The sequence below is a fragment of the Neodiprion pinetum genome, chromosome 1 (genome assembly GCF_021155775.2).
Source record: "Neodiprion pinetum isolate iyNeoPine1 chromosome 1, iyNeoPine1.2, whole genome shotgun sequence".
Lineage (NCBI taxonomy): Eukaryota > Metazoa > Arthropoda > Insecta > Hymenoptera > Diprionidae > Neodiprion > Neodiprion pinetum.
The window spans coordinates 2576464-2598883 of record NC_060232.1 but is presented as its reverse complement, the minus strand read 5'-3'; the positions used below and the strand labels follow the sequence as shown (position 1 = coordinate 2598883).

At 39.8% G+C, this 22420-nt stretch overlaps 3 protein-coding genes across 6 annotated transcripts in view; all 3 read left to right on the top strand.

The window, feature by feature from the left end:
* Positions 1–39: 39 nt before the first annotated feature.
* On the top strand, positions 40–8382 carry SF1 (splicing factor 1). Of its 2 annotated transcripts, none has more exons than XM_046636669.2 (9): positions 40–303; positions 1729–1881; positions 2680–2755; positions 5065–5217; positions 5366–5472; positions 5571–5737; positions 5828–5986; positions 6064–6332; positions 6419–8382. In XM_046636669.2, the coding sequence occupies exons 1-9, from the start codon at positions 174–176 to the stop codon at positions 6972–6974; spliced, it is 1770 nt and encodes a 589-aa protein (XP_046492625.1). In that variant the 5' UTR covers positions 40–173; the 3' UTR covers positions 6975–8382. The 2 variants fall into 2 exon arrangements, with proteins under 2 accessions (XP_046492625.1, XP_046492624.1); XM_046636668.2 differs by lacking the exon at positions 40–303 and adding an exon at positions 1207–1539.
* A 147-nt stretch (positions 8383–8529) lies between these two features.
* LOC124224649 (sorting nexin-4) lies at positions 8530–11735 on the top strand. Its single transcript, XM_046636673.2, has 10 exons — positions 8530–8864; positions 9397–9503; positions 9589–9805; positions 9888–9993; positions 10138–10247; positions 10330–10467; positions 10538–10748; positions 10822–10954; positions 11046–11160; positions 11252–11735. Exons 1-10 carry the CDS (start codon positions 8754–8756, stop codon positions 11300–11302), a joined length of 1299 nt encoding a protein of 432 aa, XP_046492629.1. The 5' UTR covers positions 8530–8753; the 3' UTR covers positions 11303–11735.
* LOC124224645 (pyrokinin-1 receptor-like) overlaps positions 11302–22420 on the top strand; it is a 35011-nt gene continuing 23892 nt past the window's right edge. For all 3 annotated transcript variants that reach the window (XM_069138059.1, XM_069138060.1, XM_046636664.2), the window contains exons 1-2: positions 11302–11441; positions 14332–14569. The gene's annotated coding sequence lies outside the window, so the exon portion shown is untranslated. The remainder of the gene's footprint in view (positions 11442–14331; positions 14570–22420) is intronic.

The window sequence follows — 22420 nt, the reverse complement described above, 5'->3', positions numbered from 1 at the left end:
TGCACTTACGATTTATGTTGGTTCTCTGGAACTCCCGGTGTTCGCCGGACTTGGATTAACCGGGAAATATCCGGTGGTTTGGCTTACTTTCACCGCATGAGAGCCACGATCTTTGATTACTCGCCTCCGCGTCTGCGCCGCATAACGTCGATGCCGTTAAAACTCGCGTCGCGATGCGAACGCTGAGGCAACGTTGCATCGCAGAATTACGAGTCAATCGACAGAGTTGTCTAATTTCGGCTGTAATTTTTCGTTGTTTTATAAAACAAGTGTTTGACAGAGATGTGACACATGATCACCAACGTGAGTACATGACATTTTAACCGAATTTAACAAAAAGTAATGTGAGGCTTATTATAAAAATTTGAAATGAGTCGCATCGCTCGCGGTAAAGGTGTCAAAGCAAAGCAGATGGTCCGGAACACTGCAAAATCAGCGAAATCAAACTCGTCATTTTTATGGAAGATGTATAGACGGATGCCGAATTGCTCGATAAAAAAACTCGCCAAGATAACTGGTTGGAAATGGAATAGCCTCAACAAACCAGAAAAACCCGCACGCGCAATCACACAATCGTCGGGTAAATGCGCTCGTCCACATCGCAGAAGACCTGCAATTCATTTATCGCAATTGAAATCGGATGCCATCGCCAAGGATGTTCCAACGCTAAATTCTCATTGCTGGAATGACAAGCTGTGCCGTTTGTCTCATCCACTTTTGCGTACGTCTGTAATGAATCATGTCCTCCTAGGAATCGAAGTTGTCATTAGTACACTATTGTTCAATAAATTTTTCTACAGATAAGATATCTCCTTTGATATCGTCTCTGATGCTGTACTTGTAAATTTGTAGTAAAATTTTCACCTTACAATATCGCACTTGTCACCCGACCAACCGCAATCCGACTCATACAGCTTCGTTGAATGCGCATAAAAATTCGCTGCGAATTTTATAGAAATCGATCATTTCTTTCGGTAATCAGATGAGTAGTTCGAGTTGCAATTCGATTCTTCTTCAAGGTAACAGCACACGGTTTTTCAAACTGTACAAAACATTATCGGAATTTAGATTGACCTTTGTCGGATGTATAATCGAATTTGAAAAGACGCGCTCTTTTCACAGCCGCATCAAACGCAGCCTCTGAAGGACGCGCGTATATTCGGTAGGTCTGGCAACATTGGAAAGAGCGCATGCGTGGATGCAGTCGTAGATGGGATCGCCATCTTTGAAGTGTATCGAATTTTTTTCTGTTGCTAACTCCGTTACAGTGTAACATCGTCAGCAACGCGGTGCCAGAGTTTAATAATAGGTGTAATAATCGTGCGCCTGCCCGTGAAGGGAGTCAGTCAGCGATGAATCAGTCTCGGAATTTCACGTCCCTGTTGAATCCAAGTTATTTACAAAATGCGCAAAATGCCGCTGCGGCAAACGCGGCCGCCGCAGCAGCCGCTGCAGCTGCTGCTGTGTCTGCGGCTATCGCCAACGGGACTTCGTTAAGCTCCAGCAGTTCGTCCCAGAGTAGAAAGCGGGAAGCTGAAAGTAAGTAGTGAAATTCAGGAGCCTCGTTCGATTTGAATTAGCCACTAAGTTCGCGCACAGGTTACATTTCGATTCGATGATGAAAACCTGGGAGTTACATTTCACTGACTGCACGTATTTTCAATTACCCAAGAGAGCTACCCACTAACACTTATATTTCCCTTTTTTTTTTATCCTTCTTAAACTCAGGCGATGGAAAATCAGACAAGGAGTCCAGAGAGGAACGGCGTAAGCGAAGGAAGACCAGATGGGGAGGTAGCGAACACGACAAGACATTCATTCCAGGGATGCCGACGGTTCTCCCGACTAATCTTACCCCAGAACAGGAGCAGGCTTACCTCTGTAAGTTGTGTTTTCTTGCCATGTCTTATCAGTCGTAACTCCTATAAGCTCATAGCCTCTAGGATACATTTAGGTGGTACTGTATTATTTATGCGAGGAAAAATTTTGGAGCTCGAAAAGCACTTGTTCATTTGTTTGTTTATCTCAATTATTATTTATTTATTTATTATTTTTTTTGCTTCACATTAGATGACCGTTACGATGTAAGTATGATAAATTTATTTTTGGGAAAAAAAAAAGTTGGAAAAATTGTTAAACTGTATAAGATAAAAGTTATTTAGTGGTGAAGGTAAGCAGTTTTATTATTAATTATTTGATTCAAGAAAGAAAAAAAAAAACAATCAATAAGGAAAATAAAAATATACATCGTTCAACGTTTGGGACGATCAAAACTTTGAAGAGAACCTTTTTACGATTTTTTTTTTTTTTTTTTTGTATCCGATTTTTTCGGAGCTGTATGTTAACAACGAATACCGTTGACCTAGATTGCATATAATCTCAATCCCGTGGGTAAACCTACTTTTGAGAGAAAGCCGTTGTGATGGAATAATGTGAACAATGTGCGATGAGTCAGGATTGAACTTGGTGATACTTTTTGATAGATTTAATCTTATAGACTTATAACTCATGCTATTAACCAATTCCACTCAAGGTTTTGATTCTCAGGCTGATATCGTACGATTTATGAAAAGAACATATGTACATATATTGCTATACATTAGCAATGTATACCCTTTTGACAAATTGGCATTGTCTAACTGTTGGGGTTTCCGCCCCCTCTAACCCGTTGGTTTACAGTTCAGCTGCAGATTGAGGAAATCAGCAGGAAACTCCGTACTGGCGACCTTGGAATACCGCCAAACCCCGAAGAAAGGTTTGAACGAATCTTACGTACCAAAAAAATGACCATTACAATACCTACAGTATCGACTGCCGTCACTGAGCAGCCGCTAACTCATGGTTGTTAAAAGGTTTTTAAAATGGCTCTACATAAATTAGTCGGACCCCTGACGGCCAACTGAGAGCTGGGGGCTTGGAACCTCGAGCTCTGATGTTCACCGAAGATGAATTATGATAATATTGGTTTGCTCTAATCAATTTATCTTACTATTTCATTTTAATTGAATACTGCTACACTCTTCTAGGATACTTAACGGCAAGGAAATTTATGCCTCAAACTTTTAGAATGATGCAATTTTTTTCAATGTTATCGCTTGAGGTGGATTCTCTTTTCCATCGATTGCGTAGCAGTATTTAATACCTAAGGGGCATTCCTGGCACCTTTTTCGTCTAGTATTTAACCTTACCCAGTACCTACTATAGCAACAGGTTACGGTTGCGGGATGAGTCGGGTGGCTGAATGCACAAGTTGCGTTTACCATTGCTTCAGACTGCTAAAGACAGGCAGGCAAAGACCTAACGCAGCTCAAGCGCAGAAATATTTACAGAAAGAAATCTCACATAGCTTATAATTGGATCAAAGTAGGCTTCAAATCAACGCCCTTGAGTGGCTATCCTTGGTAGTCCTTAGGCGATGAGTTTACCAATGAATTTCGTATTAGATTTGGATATTTGAGTGCACACCGTTCATGTAGAATTAGAAAAGTCTAAAGTAAAACAATTCCCTATCAAGAGTCAACATTTGTGACTACAAAATACCTGGCTAAAAGTATGGTATTGGCAAGGCGAGTACTATTCACTCGTCGTGCTTCTCAGGTTGATTTGCATAATGAAACTTGACTTGAATGCATTGAGCCGAATTTGTAGAATTGTAAATGTCCCGTTATTCTGTGTCTAATGAATATTCATTGGCCACCTTTGTCATTATTTCGTGCGGTAACTAGACTGCCGTGATTTGCACGGCAACCGAATGAACCACTAATGATGATTACGACTTTAATGCTAAGAACCAGGTTGTACAGATAGCATACAGCAGCACATCTTTACTACTAATGAAAAATTTAATGGGCAGATTACAGGAAAAAGAAAACAATGAAAGCGTAAATGTTAATAATATAATCGTTTTTACTTTACCCATCGATCTAACGTTACTTTCAGGAACACAACTTGAATTAATCTTCACAGTAATTTCTTAATCTCTTTGATTTATTCCAATAGGTTTTACTAATTCAATTTTAGCTGGACGCATTCTTGTATATTATTGTATTATCGTTTTAGTGTTTGTATACTGTTTGAAAGTATGCAAGAAGCGTACATGCATACAGCTTTGTGATATATGACTAATTAAACAAAAATTATTATTTCCTAATAATCACAGGATTTATCTTAGCAGCTGACATCATATCCATATCTGCCGTGCACAATCGTGCAGTCTACCAGCGGTTCACTACAATATGATATAATCGATATACGCACAATAGCTAAGCCATTGTGTTTACGGTCAATTGCATTAATATTTCAATACATTGGCAGCGTGTTTCAAAGACCATATGTATTCTTACAATCGGTTATCGTGGGTCCTTTAATTATCAATTCTTTCTCATTATTTTCTTCTGTCTTCCTCTGTCTTCTGCATTTGTGGGGCAAACTAATCATGTGAAATACTATAATACGCTGCTACGTCATAAACTGGTATATAATATGAATGATGCCCAACCCATAGAAATAATTTCTCAAAGTTTCGCCTATCATTTAGTCTTTTACTGCATTGTTTTACGATATACTAACAACGCCACAGAAACAAAAGTACAATATCTAGACTTGAAGTTGTTTTTCTTTTTGTGCAAGTCATTTTCTTAAGAAATGCAATAAGAGTTGTGTGACTGCCAAATATCATCTATGTGGAAAATTTATTTTGAAGCAAACTGTGTGTAAATAGGTACAAAGGGAACTACAAAGAAATTTTTGGACATTAGTCAGCGAAATGAGAGCATACACCGTATAGAACAGGCCTGTAAAGCCTACGTAACGTATAAACAAAAAATAACTGCGTTCAAAATGATGAAGTGAAAACATAGAATTGTTATCAGCTCTTCGCTATGTGAAGTTGAAGTTTTTTCATGCATTCAGAGAAAATTCCTTACAACTAGCTTTCTATAATTAAAAACCATAAAAGTGAGAATCAAGTTTGAGGTAGAGTGAGATTAGAAAGTCAGGTCGCTTGTACGCTAGTACCATCTCCCTATGTCCGAGGCACTGATCTATGATTACTTTTTTTTTCAGGTCCCCATCTCCGGAGCCGATTTACAGTAGCGATGGTAAGCGCTTGAACACCCGCGAATATCGAACTCGACGAAAATTGGAGGAGGAAAGGCACAATCTTATTCAGAAGATACTGAAAATTAATCCTGAGTTCAAACCGCCACCAGATTACAAGTGAGATTTAAAAAAATCCTGTAATCAATTCACCGTTTGATTGAAACTGCGTATCATCAAAATACTATAATTTGAAAACTCAATTACTTATACATCCTGATGGAATTAAAAATGATTGTAATTTATAGTCTAACTTTATTCATTACAGGCCACCAATAATCCGTGTACATGATAAAGTTATGATTCCACAAGAGGAGCATCCGGACATAAACTTTGTCGGTTTGCTTATTGGACCACGTGGGAATACTTTGAAATGTACGTAATTTTGTTTATGCTAAACTTGTGTCATGACTGCACTGAATTTATTTGGTACAGAGTAGCTGAATTTTTTTTCCTATTCCATCCTTTTACAGCAATGGAAAAAGAAACCGGCGCCAAGATTATTATTCGTGGAAAGGGTTCAGTAAAAGAAGGTAAAGTTGGTAGAAAAGATGGTCAGCCTTTGCCAGGAGAGGACGAACCGTTGCATGCGTACATTACTGCGAACAATCTTGATGCTGTGAAGAAAGCAGTTGAAAGGGTGTGTATGCCTCTAATGAAAACCAAACGAAACCATCCCAATATTTAATCTATACTCCAGAAAAATACACAAGTGTATCGTTGTTGTTAGATTCATGAAATAATTAGACAAGGAGTTGAAGTACCTGAGGGCCAGAACGATTTACGTCGCAATCAATTACGCGAATTAGCATTGCTGAATGGAACACTTCGAGAGAATGACGGACCTCGATGTACGAACTGTGGCGCAAGCGACCACAAATCTTGGCTGGTAAGTATATCACCACTTTTCGTCTTCTGGTCCGCTGCAGAAGCTCTAATCTTTATTATCTCGCAACTTATTTCCAGTGTCCTGACAAACCCAATGTTACCAATAACATCGTATGCTCGAGTTGCGGAGGCGCGGGACATATAGCGCGAGATTGTCGATCAAAACGACCTGGTCAAGGTGGTCCAGCAGCTGCTGGAATGACTGGAATCACCCCAGGTGGCGATAAAGCAAAGATTGACGAGGAATACATGTCACTAATGGCTGAGCTCGGCGAGGGTCCACCCCCAGATCGATCCAAGGGACATCAACGCTCCCAAAACACAAATTATCCGGGTCTATTCGATAGGTAAGTCGTCGACTCCCTGACTTGACCAGAATTATGTTACTGATATTCTTCACAATATTAGCTATAAAAATTGATACTTCTTTCAGACAACAAGCGCCTCGTGCTTTGATGGCAGCTCCGGCACATCCACCGCCGCAGATGATGCAAGGCGGTCCAATGATGCCTCCACCAGGCATGGCGCCGCCTCCCTGGACCCAGAACGATGTGAACAGCATGAATGGTATGAATATGCAGTGGCAACCTCCGGTCAGCATGCCTCCGCCTCCAGGTGTGATGCAGCCGCCACCTCCGCCCCCCGGCTCAACCACGCAACCCAATATTCCACCGTTGATGCCGTGGATGACTGCAAACAACCAGCCTCCACCGCCCGGCCAAATGCCACCAAGCCAAATGCCCCCGGGAATGGGAGGAATGCCACCGTGGCAACAAGGGCAACAAAGTCCGATGCGTCCTCCGCCTCCTGGAACAGCTCCACCTCCTGGATATCCGGGATGGCAGCAGCAAACCCTGAGCGGATGGCCGCCAGCAGCCCCTGTACCTCCGCCACCTCAGCAACCGGCACCTGCACCGCCGGGTATCGATTTGAACAGCTTACCGACATTGTTGGCGCAACCGCCGCCGCCACCTCCGCCAACCAGTTAGTGCAAAACTGAGTCGAACCACGAAATTTAATTTTGAATTACCACTTAGGTGTAACAGCCAAAAGGGTAAGTTAAGTTTGCTACTTCGTTAAGTGTGAGAAATTAAGGTTTCGATAACGTCGGTTGGGTGTCCATGCCGATCGAGATGTGGCTGAGATTCGTCTTTTCTTCGTTTTCTTACGTTGTTTCACGTGGGTGATCTTACTTTTGAAACACGTATTTTCAGAATGTGTATCACAATTTACGAGATATCATGGAGTAGACACTAAATAACACAAATCAGCCGATGAAATTTATCATTTTTATTGTGTGAAAAACGTTATCTTGTTTTTTCCAGTAGTAAGCGTCCCTTAAAATTTAATTATTCAATGTTAGTTATTTAGATTTGTTAGGTACAATCTGATTAATTGACAAATGTTTTTTTTCATCACTTTGAACGATCATCCGTCTGTGTACAACAGAACCACTTGAAAATTGATTCGAACCTCACCTGATAGGAACGATGTTTTGTAACATTATTTCTCCTGAATAGATCCAAAGACAAACAGTCAAGCATGTGAGTGTTTTTATATACTGTACGTCAACATCTGTTGGCTGTTTAGAAAAAATTTTGCACGGGGTTTTTGTCTACAATGTGAAAAGCCTCGAATGACGTTCGAAAATTTGGAACAATTTTCTATATTATAAATATAATTTTTGTTTGTGGATTTCACAACAGCAATAGTATAAATTATCATATACTTAAACAGTATATATAAGTATATACATACAAAGCACGATACAGAATCAAAAAATGATGCAAGAAAAAGAAACAAGAAATTTAACAAAAGATTAATTTACTAAGTAAAACATAATCACTTCTTTAATTAGCGCATGCGTATATAATAGTTAATAAGTAACTATATTCATCAACCTGCGCAGATTTCTAATTATTTTATTCACTATAAATCTTCCTAATTTAACAAAACTTTTACGTGGAATGAAATGTCATTTGGGTTATTTTCAGTGTATTGTACTGCATATGTCAAATATTACTGAAAAATAAAATTATCAATAATAAAGGTATAATTCTGACGAATGGGACCAGCATAGTCGCATAATTAAACCAGTCGTATGGAATTTGGGCGTACTACTTGTCCATCCTATGTATTGCCATAGAGAAGACTGCGCGCTTTGCGCACAGTGTTGAAGCTGTGACAAAACAAAGAACGACAGCTGCAGGCATTTTCTCTCACTCTAATCGGTGACTTGGCAGGGGCAACACATAGGACTTATACACGTAGCCTCCCCACCTTGCGACTGCTCCCCACTCTTGCGCACCCTGCGCAAGGGTTCTTGGGTAATTTGAAATTCTTAATTATATCATGCTGAAAACATTGGTTTTGAATCTTGATACATTCTACTAATCATCGACACGTATGATGTTTTTGAATGAGTATTTCTCTTCCATATGATGTATTGGCTTTCTGGGACGTATTGGACGACCCGAGCGACTAAACTGATAACGAATGGACAAACTGTAGCGACTTGGCCCAAATTCATCACGCCGACTTTCGGCGCACGCGCGTTTGTTTCACCGCTCGGTTCAGACGGGTAGAAACCTCCGATGCGACGCTTTGCATCGACGTCAGTTCAGCAGCTTTAGCAATTAGCTAGCCAAAGATGAAATAAATAGGTCGTGATGTGATCAGGTGACTTTGGCGTAGTGCGAAGAGTTGATGGACAGACAATCGCGAATTAATATTAACTCGAAGTCGATATCCGTCTGCACGGAGGAACGATGGAGGAAATATTTCAAAACGGGAATTACGACGATAGACTAGGAAATAACATCTCAACAATAACAACAACAGCCAACATGACTACATCAGAGGAAATAATACGGAAAGAGGTAAATACGCATCGATGATTTTTAGTATAATATCACGGGGTGAAAGAAGATTGAGAGACGCGTCCTAGGTACAGTGTCTACTTGTAATTTCTAAACATTATTCCTACATATGATTACAGTTCGATCTGATCTACATATTTAAGAGAGGGAGAATCAAAAATAGGTAACGCGATAATTCTAACGGCAGAAGATAATTCAAATACTCTAGTCGCACCCTGACATGTGTACAAACAATATTATCATGTATACTTCGCCTGTTGACTTTCTACGATAATCAGCAAAGTCCTCCTCCTGTTATGTTGACCCAGTGACCCATCTCTCCAATCAATTTTACTCAACTCTGATTTGAACACGAGTTTTGCAATAAAGTAAATAAAATATTTTCAGTAAATAACGTGGGAGTAACTGAAAAATTTCAATATCAAAGAGTTTTAACATTCTTCCTTTAGATCCCGATTCAATAACAATTGCTAAAAAACTTTATGAGCATTAGATCATCGATAAATAATATTACTCTAATTCGCCATTTCAGGATTGTCTTCTTGATCATATGGAAATCGTGATAGTGGAGGCAGAAAAGCGTGCCAACGGAGCTTTAAATCTCAGAGAATTTTACACGGTTTATTTGGTGGAAACCAAGTGAGTGGGTCTTGTTATTCTAAACAAGTATATTGATTTCAGCCTGAGATTTTACCCCACTAATGATACATCGTGTGTGTTTCAGAGTAACCGATCCAGACTTCAAAGGCGCTCTGACACAACTTAGTTCGTTATGGAGACGCTACACCGAATTTGAATTGTTACGGGCTTACCTGGAGGTATCTTATCCTTACATAGTGTTACCTGCGCTGCCTGAGAAGAAGGTACTTTATGGATGGCAAAAGGTAGCTTCCGATACGTTCGATCCTGACTTTGTCGATCGCCGTAGAGCTGGACTTGAGGTAAGGATGTAGACTGTAGATTATGTTTGCTTAATAAATTATTTAAATATATACTATATTTCCCGCTGCTTATTGCCTACAGAATTTCCTGTTGCGTGTTGCTTCACATCCAGTGTTATCACACGACGAACACTTCATGGGTTTCCTGCAGCAGGAAAACGATTGGCGAGAGAGTATCAAGGAAACTGGTAGGTATAAAGTTGGCTGAAACTTTTGTGCCACTGATAAAGATAGCAGCTGAGTTTTTCAGGTCAATTTTATTCAGGATACATAATTACAGCACGAATTTTTCGAGCCTTGCATAGTGTGATACGGTTCTTTCTTTCTTCTAGGCTATCTGCATCTAGCAGAATCCAAGCTAAAAGCTCTTAGCGTAGCTGTGAGACTGAAAAAACCTGATAAACGATTTGAAACAATAAAAAACTACGGAATTGAATTACAGGTAAGGGGGTACAGAAAGATTCATTGTTTATTCAACCTTTCCGCGATCATGTCCCGAATTTATCCACCATTCATCATTTCAGAGCAATTTATGCAACCTACTTAGAGTTCGAGCACGTCTGGTCGAAAAGCAATATGGACTGTACAAATTACACGCTAATTATGGACGTGTGTTCAGCGAGTGGAGTGCTATAGAGAAAGAAATGGGCGATGGTCTGCAGGTACTTTATTTATCCTCGCTTCTCCTCACTTCATCGGTATTTAATACCTTATCCTGAATGATTTTTACAGAAATCTGGACATTACTTAGACTCGATAGCCGCAAGTATTGACACAGCTCTAGAGGAGGAGGAGCTCATCGCAGACCAATTGAAGGAGTGGTTATTTGGGGCTTCTGCACTACAGGCAGTCGTCAGACGAAGAGAAGCTTTGCAACTGGTTAGCGATGAGACCTACGATTCTCTCACCGCGACTTGTGAGCATAAGGATAAATTGCAGCAAGGTATACGAAAATCTCTAAGAATAAACATCTAATTCTCAACAATTTATTACACGCATTGTTACATCGTTTACAGGTAAAACTGGGCTCATATCCCGTCTGTTCGGGTCTGTGGATACAGAAGAGGTGCGTGAGCTGAAGGTTCACCAGCTGGAGCAGAGAATTAATCAAAGTGAAACAGCTGTGAAACAGGCGAACGAAGACTTGGAGTGAGTTAAGCTCTTTTGACTTTCATTAATATCTTGATGGCTGCAATGTTATCGGTTGGGACGTTGATAACGGTCGACACTTTATTTCCAGATCTTTCTCCATCAAAGCAATGGTGGATATAGAAAGATTCCAGCACCAGAAAGTACTAGATTTGAAGGAGACTCTCGCTGCATATTGTGTTCTACAGTTTAAGTTAGCTAGAAAGGTAATAAAAGCTGTACTTTGGTTCTGTTGTTTTTGGCATTGCAGTCTTGTTCGAAATAAAATGGAAATAAACTAACATTTGATATTTTCAGGGTCTTCAAACTTGGCAACATATCAAAGATTGCCTTGAGAGTATTCCTTAAGCTATTCAAAGCACATCCTGCAAGTACAATATCTCTTTATCAAGTGCAACATCACAAAACAACCTTAATCGTTCCATGTCACCCGATGTACATCTACATTCCTGCATTTATAAGCTCTCCAGACGTTTGATGTTCTAAGGTTATTTAAATATTCTTATTTAATAGATATTAGTTTGTGCATAATACATACTGAGCACAGCGTATACGCGTTGTGTATAAATACCTGAAAGACGAGCAGCACCGTTTAGTATTTATATGTACCTACATCTATATATTTAAAACAAAAAACATATATATATTTATGAATATAGATATATACGTGTATATATATATTCCATTGTTCGGCAAAGTTTAAGTAAAAGCGTCTGCGTAATTTGACGCAAAATTTGCTTTAAAAATTTAATAAACTTCGCATATGTACGTACAACGTTCCTACGCTTAAATCAAATTATTCAACGAGTTTTCGTTCCTTCATAAAATACTGAACCACAGTATAACTTTTTGTTAACGATCAATCATGCTAAACTTCCGGTTATGACGTGTTCGCACGACCCGCGAAAATATTTAAATAACATCTTGCCGGAGATTTGTTACGATTAAAATGGAAGTCATGCGATTTTCCAACAATACTTATCGACTTAAGTATGATCGAGGCAAAAGTTTCGGATGGAGTTTTGCCTGAGATTATTTCGCGCCGCTTTCTACCGCAAGTGTGAAAGTTCAAACGACGTAGGATGAGGTGAAATTTTTGCACAATCATTTTCAAACTTCTACCTAGTCGACCGAGCTTTGATATAAGCTTAATCCGTTGACCTAGAGTATTTCTCTAATCAAGTTTTTTTTTTTTGCTTCACACAAACTCTAAATTCCCAATTTACATTTTATAAACTTTGAAAACAAAATTTATCCTCTCAACACGCAAGAATAATTATTTTAATTCAAAAATTCACCAATAATTTATCCTCAGTCTGTAACGAATATCGGGGAATAGAATTATTCAGATTTTTATTAACAATAGAAAATTTTCTAAACCTTAAATCGTAACAATCGTAACGCGAGGCTTGTTACGCCTCTCACACATTAATTATCCAAAGTCGACGAGGCTGCTGACACGTTCCTGCTTTGATAAAAAATATCACGTGCCCACTGTTTGTGAGCTAGTATATGAAAGTGATGGATCGTTCGTCCTACAAACGTTTCCGCGAGATTTGGTTCAACAATTTCGCAACAAAAAATTACATGTAATTGATCGGTTCGCAAAGCGTGCGTCATTTTTTAGAATAGAATTAATTAATCACGTGTGCAATTTTAGTATCTTCTTTTTCGTTGTGTACCGTGATTGTCGTATTAATTTTGTGACGTGATAATATCTCGCCTTAATCTGGGAAATATATTTTTCACATGGAAAAAAACGTCGGAAAAATCGGAATCGCTGATCCGGCCGAATGATGTGCGTTAATTTTCGCATTGACATATCACAGGAGCGTCGGTAAAGCAGAAAACTTCCGAGACGCAAAATTTCCTAAACGTTTCCCGGCTCGAATAACGAATGGAATGTTGTAATTTCTTTGGCAAGGTATAACAACGAAGTCGTAATATTTGGATGTATGTAATAGCCAAATCTTGGATCAAAAATATAAAAATTGATTGTCCGTGAAATATGAGTAAAAAAAATTCCCATTATCCATCAAGATCGTATTTTTCAGTTTTATTTCTGAGTCACAGCATAGATGCTCGTCATAAAAGTTTTGGCGAAGATTCTTTGTCGCCGTTGAAAATTCCTTACGAAATATAATGCGATAAAATTTATTGACCGAGACCCTTAAACTGTATTTGCAAAATATTATACCTCTAATGAAGTTTGTTCTCTTTCAAAGTTCACAGCGTAAATTTATATTCTAGGAATAAATTTCAACTGCATGCGCAACGAAAACAATAAATAATTGCAGTTAGTTGTCAATTTGTGTGAAAAAATAATCCGTGGATTGTGTAAATCAAACCGAACCGAAATTCTGGAAATGGCGTAAAACGCATCACGTGTATGGAAATCATGCGTATCCATGAAAAGCTAATTTGCATATACCTACAATTATATTCCATTTGCTGTCGAGGGTTTCTCGAGACACTTAAAACGTTCAATATCCACGAAAATGATTTATGGCGAAATGTATCAAACCACGTACGAAGTGCCTTTCAATTGCCGTCTGGTTCTACCCTGGAAGCATTTTACGTGTTTATCAATCTTCCGAATATATGCCTTTATACATTTCTCGTACCTACTTCGCGTGTTCAGCTATAAAGGACCGGTATTACGAATGCCATTTGACCAATGGAAGGAAATCCATATTCAGTAACGCTGTGATTAATTTATCGCAAGGAAGCAAAAATTTCAAATTTCGACTAAAATAGAACAATGTTACTGAAAAATAATCGTTTCTTGTTTTCTGAATCGTTGATGATCGGTGGACTAGATTATTTGTCAAACAGTTTTTGTCTTTCGTTTGAAAACGATAGAAGGCGATCGAATTTGGTTTGAAATCCACGTTTGAATGACAAAAAGTTGAGGGGATAAATAGATAAATAAATAGAATTTTATATTTGCTTTAAAAAACATTTCGAACGGCGGTTTGGATAAACATTGAAACGAGATTCTCCCTTCTCCGAAAACTCGCGTCTCCGAATCTCGATCATTAGCGAGTGATTTCGGAGCTAACGAGATCGGCACGGATCGGTTTAATCGGACGCCTCGAATTAACCGTTCACACGAGTTTTATAGGAAGTTCCGGTTGAACGGGGAAGCATTGGTTCAGTTTATCTGGTTAATCACGTGCTTGTTTCGCTTCACCGCAAATGGTGCAAATCCGGCGCCAACTGGCACGCTTGCAGCGTCTCTGTCGGGTTTTCACGTTTGTGCATACCTGTAACGTCTGTATGTATTTATCTGCACGAGTGCAGGTGGCGCGTTATCTCTCGAAATTAATCTTGTTAATTACATTATGTACAACGTTGTGTAATTTCTGCATGTATAGGTGTACCGAGCTTTCGCAAATTCGAGGTAAACTTCGCCGCCTAATTCTCGTCGCAGTTGCGATTTTCCACAACAGAAACTCTCGAGACGGAAATCGAAGCCTGCACAAATTCACGACCCTTGACCGTCTTCGAGGGTCTCGAGAATCCTGCGCAGCGTGTTTAAATTGGCCGCACTGTAAACGGAAGCTTTCTTACATCAAGGTTGACCACACATCTGGAAAAACTGGAAATGTCAAGGTATTTAAAAGCTCGTGGAAAACCTAGAATTCTCATGTGATTTTTAATTTGGTCACTGAAAAAACTGAAAATATTAGTTATGAATTGACTTAAACTATCTTTTTTGTGCATTATATTTTTCTTCAATTCGAAGTGAATTTCAACCGAATATAGAGTTAATAGCCTGAACGATTTGGGTTTTAGTAACTTACTAGAACTGGAAAAACTGACAACCTTGAAACGTCGTGACATTTTTTTCCCAAAAATTTTTGCCCACCCTGTATACGTACCAGAAATTATTTCTACCATCTGGCGACTGGCCAGATTATTTTCTCAACTTCTTATCCCAATTGTTTAACGCGTGAAAGCCCTGCAATTGGTATATCTAGTTCCTTGATAGCGGAGTTCTGAGGGTCCGCGTCACCCGAGGCAAAGCTTAAAGTTTCCAGAGAACCCAACATCTCCGTGTATCCAACGGATCGAATCCCTCTATCGCTTATACGTACGCCGTATCGAAAGGTAAAAATTTAACGGCCGTAAATTTTCCCCAGTTTTCGAGTTCAAGTCTTCGTATTTTCAGGCGTAAAATGAAACTCGAGTGTCGTGCTAGAAAAATGTCCGTTTAATCGAATCTGCAGAGAATTGCTCGCCTTACGTTTCACGGAGCAGTTTCCGATAGTCGCCAGATGGACTTGAGGCGAGCGGAAATTTATTAGCTCGACACTCGTACAAGTGTAAAGTAAACTTTTCCGCTGTACGGATAGATAACGAAAGTTTTGAAACTTATAAGCGATGCGATAGATTCAGTCGTAACGTAGAAGAAAGCGTGTGTCGCTTTCCCCCGATGAAATAAATTCAGAAATGTTATAATCACCTGCAGAATTATAGATCAGAAAATATTCTCGTTTCACTTTTTCAAAATTATACCGTAATACAAGCCTCTGCTGGTACTTCTAACGATAAGTCACGTTTCGGGATCTGTGAGAAAATTAATTGGAGAATCATCGATGCCGGTGACCCGATCAAGGTTTGATCGAATATCGCTATCGCTTGAGCCTCTCCTAATTCGCGGTTTCTTTCAAGTTTCACATTTATCTTCAGCTATCGCGAATAAAGGAGATAACTTCGACGGTTTTCCCTTTCAAGCCTATAACGCGATATTTCGAGGTTGCGATTTATATCCGTGGGATTGCATACATATATTGTATTGCCTTTTTACAGCCGATTAATCGAAAACCGAGTGAGAAGCATGCGAAATTTTTTTTCCCTCCAGTTTGTAACGCAAATATTCGCACACATACAACCCGACCCGTTTTATGGGGTCGCGGGAAGGTATTGAGCTGTTTTTTGTCCTGTATCTCTAGGAACCCTTGCTTCCAAGGATAGGAATTTACTCTTCCGCACTTTCGGCTCCGCGTGGCGACACTCGATTTTATTATACCGAACCTCCGATAAAAACCCGAGGACAGAACGCCCGACCGACCGACCGAAGTAAAAAATTGGACTTAGATTTTACGAGTAATCGATTTGTGCCCAATATTTTATAACTCCAAGTTGTATTCGGTAAATTCAAGTGCTCGAGTTATAGCCGCGCTTCCGACCTATTATGGGCCGCGAATTAGGTTAGGGGGGGGGGGAATTGTATACCCAGTAAAAATATGAATAAAAAAAGATATATATACATCCTGTACCGCGCCCCTGTTACGAGGGGCGTAAAACGAGGATCTTCAATTCCGCGGCCTCGTTTTTACACTTTGAAGCTCGTAAAATCTAACAACATAATTATTGCAGTAACGGGCAGACTTTTTTTATTCAGACTAAAATAACCCCGCGATATAAAGTGTTTACAACGATCGACTCGGGGCGGGGTTTAAGATGGAAAAAAAAATCGGGTGATTTACCGGGTTCGCGATGTAGGCAGCTGAGGTCCGGAATTGGGGAATTTAGGTCTGTATAAACCGGGTTGGCGGCCGGCTGCCTCCGAATTTCACGGGGCCCGATCACCGGTGTATCGATAGGGAGGAATCCACTTTGGGAGAATGAAAATAGATCGGAATGTAAGAAGCGTGGGCAGCCGGCGCGATGATAACGCCGTATGCCAGTCCGTGTGATATCCAACCTCAATTCGTATTTCGGCCCTGATATCGGAATTGCTATAAGTCTGATTCGTTTCTGGTTGTCTTTTACCCCTTGGAATTCGCAATCGAGGTTCTTTAAATTTTTTTCCACGAATCGTTGCAGAATAGCTAAAGCTTCGAATTTTCCAACGTTCGATTATTGTTTACCTTATACCTATACGCGAATAGAGTGACGGTAATCGATGATATTGTAGGCGGAATTCCTGTCGATGAATAAAAGTGGTTTTTACACGGTGCAAAATACAGCTGATTGTGTCTGCCAATTGGAACGCTTAAAGAGAAGGGAGAAAAAAAAATATAGTGAAACGAATACAGAGGTGAAGAGGTAGAATAAACGCTTTCATCTTGAAGAACGGCGCCGCGCTGAAAGCCTCGTAATTCAATTTGTCGAGGAGGAATGGCTCTATCCTGACTGCTCCTTTTTTCGTTTCTTAAAAAACTCCTGTCCATAGGTGTCAAAATCGTTCTCCATCAACGTCGTCTGTTCTATTTTCAACGCTCTACAATTACCGCACAACTTTCAACTTGGCGTAATTAATTGCGAGTATATTTGTTTAAATATACATACATACATATTTTTTTATTCGATTCCACGATCGTTTCTGACTGCTTTTTACAGTTTCCGATGTGCTACCAATCAATAACGAGAAGTAAAAAATTGCACGATTTTCCGCACGTGCTTATGTGACTCGCGCACATAGCAATGTAAATAAAGGGGATAAAATTGGCGCTGCGGAACTGAATAAGATGATATTCGTACTCAGGGCAGTGTGTATGATTATGATGAATATCTCCGGGAGATTCTCTTGAATACAACAGCCGTTCATCCAATTTGATTTTCGGGCGATTCCGGACATTTCTCGAGCGCTGCGTCGTCTTTGGCTTTTCCGAGGCCCGAGCCAACGAGTTCGGTCTATTACAGCAAGACGGCAGTTTGTATGCAGGGTCGCGTCGCGCCTCCCTGATTACAACAGTTTGTTCGTCAATTTGCCAGGCTCGTGCGGTTAGCTGTGACAAAGCTCGGAAAAGCTTGGACCCAACCGATTTCACTCGAGTCACGAGTGCGCTCTGATACCTCGTCGGATGACAACGTCTCTCATCCACCTCGTTCAGCCTCGCGAATGACCCCGGAAGAGGTATAAAAACGAGCCACAAGTACCTACTTTCACGTTGTTACGCAACAACACGCAGAAGCTCTTTTAACCACCTCGATACCTACGCCAACCCCATCGCTCGGTATTTTCCTACTCACGATGTGCTGAAACCGAGAAATCTAAGTCAATGTTCGAAATTAACCTCCCCTTACGTATTTCGCAACAGTTTTATTGTCAGATTTGATGGTCGGGAGAGAATATTCGGGGGATATAATATGAAGATATTTCCAATCATCTAATCGCTGCAATAGTTAATAGCGTGATGATAATTGAAAAGAAGACTGGCGCGTACTTGACTCTATTGTCAACCCTTTCAGTCATAGCGGTAAGTATTCTCACCACCTATTTTATAGCAATTTTTTGTATATTTAGAGAATTTTGAAAACATATTTCTTTGCGCCTTTTTGCTGTTTCTGGTAGTATGCTAATAGCTTTTCAATACTCGAGGGTAATTGTTGCGATAATTATGTAGATTAGTGTTGTTAGAAACAAACTGGCTGAAACAAAAAAATCGTGAATATTTAAGGAATAATTCATTTCCGAGAAAGTTACCCCCCTATACGTATATATATTTTACATAAATTATAAGTTTTTGGAGTAGCTGTTTACGAATCTGAAAACAAGTTACAAACATTCAAGATGGCGGATCCAGTATGGTGAACGAAAAAAACTCTTTGCAGGGGTTTTCGAGGTCGCTGATTGGATTTGCGATACTGAATTTTCATAATCTGATTTCCGATTCGCAATCAGCGACCCTAAAAACGATTTTATTCCATCTTCTCGTAGAAGTTGATTAAGCACATTAATGTGTGACTAAAAGGGTTAAATCTACAAAGTTAATTTTCAATCAAGAACTATGTAGTATAAACCAATACTAAAAAATTCTCTCAGTGAGCTATCCTGTAAAATGTTAATTGAATAAGGAATGAGGAATTTTAGGATTTCGGTGAGACTCAGAGGGTTGTTTAAAAACTTTTGGGATTTAGGGTAACAACCTAGAGCGTGAAGGCCAACTTCCTTTCGTTTAAATCGCACCCGGAATTTGCCCGAAATAATTATCCGCGCTTTTGGCTCCGCCTCCTCGTTCTTGAGAAATGAATATCCTGCGCCTGAAAAGGGAGCAAACGCGTTTTCCCGACTGTGTCTGCTCGATGCCAATTGTCTCTCGTTTAATAGGGCCTGATTAAGAGAGTTTTATAAACAATCGTCATGGTTTCAGCTGTTGCTTCGGCGTGCCTATATACATACGCAAATAGCATATTGTTGAACGGGCTGAATTTATTCACCCGTTGAAAATCCGCATTTTCTCTTCTTTTTTTCTTAGAACGTTCCGTTGTTTATGTTCGAATAAATGACACGAAGAAACCTCGCTGGTCGTTGGAACGACAAAGTATACAACAGCAGTCAACCGACCCTGTATTACATACGTCGAAAATCATTATCCACGATCATGTCTTCTCATCCGTTTCCGAGCTTCTGACGAAATGGATTTTCGCATCGAAGAAAAAATAAGTTTGCGAAACTGGCAAACTTTGCTCTCTTGAGTTGCTATCATACGCAAGAATTATATTATATATACCTTATACTTGAATAATTCTGCCGGAAAAACTTTCTCATCGAAGTTGTCAACAAAGGGAGAATAACTCGATTTTCGCGCGCCGTTTATCGTTGTTGATCGAACAAATTTCTCAGATTTTTCGAATCAATATGAAACTTGATCCGCCGAAAGTATTCGGTGTAATAATTTCCAGGAAGTTTAGAGATTGATATCCTGTCCCAAGTATAACACACTCAATTCGGCATGAATTAATTCCGAAAATATACTCTCTAGGGTAACGGACTTAACGGGGCAAGGATGATCACTTCAAACGCTTCGCAAGCTAATCGTCTGCGACCTCGTTACGGTTAAAGTTGCGTAAATTGACGCGAAGACCTGGAAATAAAGCCTGGACTCAAGACTGCTCGAACCGCTTGAGTCTAATCAAGACTCTTCCAGTTTCCCTGCAGAACTACAATTAATGGTGCAGGCGAAGAGTGAGTTTGAAATAAAATAATAGCATAAAAAAAAAAAAAGAGCAAGAGAAAATTAACAAAAAAGGCAATCAACTCAATGAATTTTTCCGCGCTAACAACAGTTCGAAAACTCTTTCAGCCTGCAACCACTGACATTGATAAATTCTCTACAGAGTCACGCGTTGCTGGCTACTAAATTATAACGTCTTCATTCGCAGAAACACTCGGTTGTAGATAAACTGACGCAGCTTCCAACTTCGGTCCACTCATCCTCCTAATTAATCACCAAGCGGCGACAGTGACAAGAGAAATTCCCTTTCAATTCGATGATTGTAGCGTGTAATAATGTACTTGACTGATGAACGAAACAGTTCTCCAAGTGGAGGGCTTGTGATTAGATGGTCCGTTGAAATCGGCTAATTTGCGTCTACAAGCAGATCTCGAAACTACCGAAATCCAAACGTCCAGATTTCCGACCCGATGCAGCGGCTGAGAAACATGGAACTAATATTTCTGTGAAACTGCAAGAAGATCAGGGCGAGTAATTCTTACATTGTTAATAAAGTCGAACAGTAAATTTGTTTATTCGTTTATTTCGCGCCCGTCGCAGCTGATTGCGGTTAATTGAGGCAGCGATCAGGGTAAATAGAGAACAAACAGAATTTTGGTCCGTTTGATTCGTATGCATACATGTGTAGAAGAGACACACCTTCCTCGTTAACGCGAAGAAACTGACCGGCAACTATTGATCTGCCAAGACGCGTATAAAATTGATACCTAATACTTTGGGAGTTTCCTAATTCGGAAGCATATTATCGGTCTCGCGATTCTAGTCGCGCAATTGTGACCGAAATGAAGTTCCTCGCGCATGACAAGCGGGAAATTCTGCCAATTCATCGAGTCTGTACGATGATTGCCGCTCCATTACGCACTTACCGTCAAATAATAAGCGATCCCGAATTGAACAATTGGGTATACAAGAATAATATAGGAGAAAAAGTTAGAAGAGAGAACGGCAGGGGGTGAGGGAAGAAAAAAGGGAATTACTTAGATTGAGGGAATTGCGAAGAAGCTGTCGAGACGGTAAATAATCAATATTTATCCACACTGTGCCGGGCACCATGGGTCAATTGACGTGTGGATACAATCGGGAGAGGTGAATTAAACGTCATGTCCGAGACAGCAATTAGGTCCGAGGTTCAAGTTCCGAATTTGAAAAGTTCCGAAAGCGGGTAATTCCCCGAATTATTTTGTGGCGAAACTTGAAGTGAAGAAAGTAAACTTCTAGGAAACAACAATGTTTCGAATGATCGGAAAACCGACGGCTTAAAGTTCCGACATACAAGATCCCGAAGATACAAGTTACGATAGAGCAAAGTTTCGATAGAGCGAAACTTCTATAATTGAAATAAAAAATTACAATGACCAAGATTCCAAATGTAAAAACGTCGAAAATCCATTACAAAGAAGATCAAAGTCGTGAAATTTCAACGAGTTAGAAATTCGCAGATCTGAAAATTGTCGATCATTCAGAATTTCCATGTTCCAGATTTAGAAATTTTCTCATTTTTGGAACTTTAACTCGTCGTAGTTACATTCCCTTTCGGCATTTTGACCTTCCGGAATTTTACCCTTTCGGAACTTTGAGCGTCGGCTTTCAGACCATTCGAAACTTTGATGTTTCGTCAAAGTTTAACTTCTTTACTTTAAGTTTCGCCACAAAAAAATCGGAATTCGGGTCTTTCTGAAATTTTCCAATTCGGAACTTCAAGCCGTCTCTCCTGATGCCGGGATCTTTTGATTCCCGTCTACGAAAAGTAGGTACAACATCTGTTACAAGTTAATCTCTTGCTATTTACGAGCGACGCTGTGAACTAAATGAGGAACGTTATTAACCCTGTAAATTAGACCGCGTTGCTTGTGTGCTTTGAAGCGTTTGACCCCATTTTTGCATCAGCTCCAGTTGAAGAAATGTTCATCTGGCAATTAGCTAAAGTATGTAAATTATCGCGTTTTAAAAACAATTTGCCTTTACCGCATACATTGTTCCAGATTATTGTTAGTATCAGGGAGAAGAGAAGCATAAATTTTTCCCACAAGAAATGATCAGTTTGCCCAATTTTCTATCCAAGGCGCTACGTGTAACGTACTTCACCCCGTGTAATAATTTCGTCCTCACTCTCGTAACGTTCACGGCGAAAAATATCCCTTGGTTTAGCTTCGCAGCTGAGATTTACCCGATAATTTTAATCACGAGGTACGACAACAACAAAATCGTCGTCTCCTCGTCGTTATATCGCTGAAATAACAACCGCTCGTATAATTTTTATCGAGCCTTTCGTTCGCGCTAAAGCTGTCCAGCCATCTCGATTTGTCACGAGTCGCCACAGTCCCTTATAATTTCCCTTTATGAACACGTGCGAAAGTTTATGCAAAGTTCGTCCAGGTTAATTCGCAGTCCGACAAACACGCGGCGATTTGCATAATTTCATTTGAAAAATGCGACGAGCATCCGGAGAAAAATTAACTACAATTTCAAAGTGACCAGGACTTGGTCACGAAAGCTC

Coding starts and splice junctions, on each gene's coding strand:
- SF1 (XM_046636668.2), top strand. CDS start 1,353: ATGAATCAGTCTCGGAATTTCACGTCCCTGTTGAATCCAAGTTATTTA. Junction 5,738..5,827: donor TGAAGAAAGCAGTTGAAAGG/GTGTGTATGCCT, acceptor CGTTGTTGTTAG/ATTCATGAAATAATTAGACA. Junction 5,987..6,063: donor GCGACCACAAATCTTGGCTG/GTAAGTATATCA, acceptor ACTTATTTCCAG/TGTCCTGACAAACCCAATGT.
- LOC124224649 (XM_046636673.2), top strand. CDS start 8,754: ATGGAGGAAATATTTCAAAACGGGAATTACGACGATAGACTAGGAAAT. Junction 10,468..10,537: donor AAATGGGCGATGGTCTGCAG/GTACTTTATTTA, acceptor TGATTTTTACAG/AAATCTGGACATTACTTAGA. Junction 10,749..10,821: donor TAAGGATAAATTGCAGCAAG/GTATACGAAAAT, acceptor CATCGTTTACAG/GTAAAACTGGGCTCATATCC.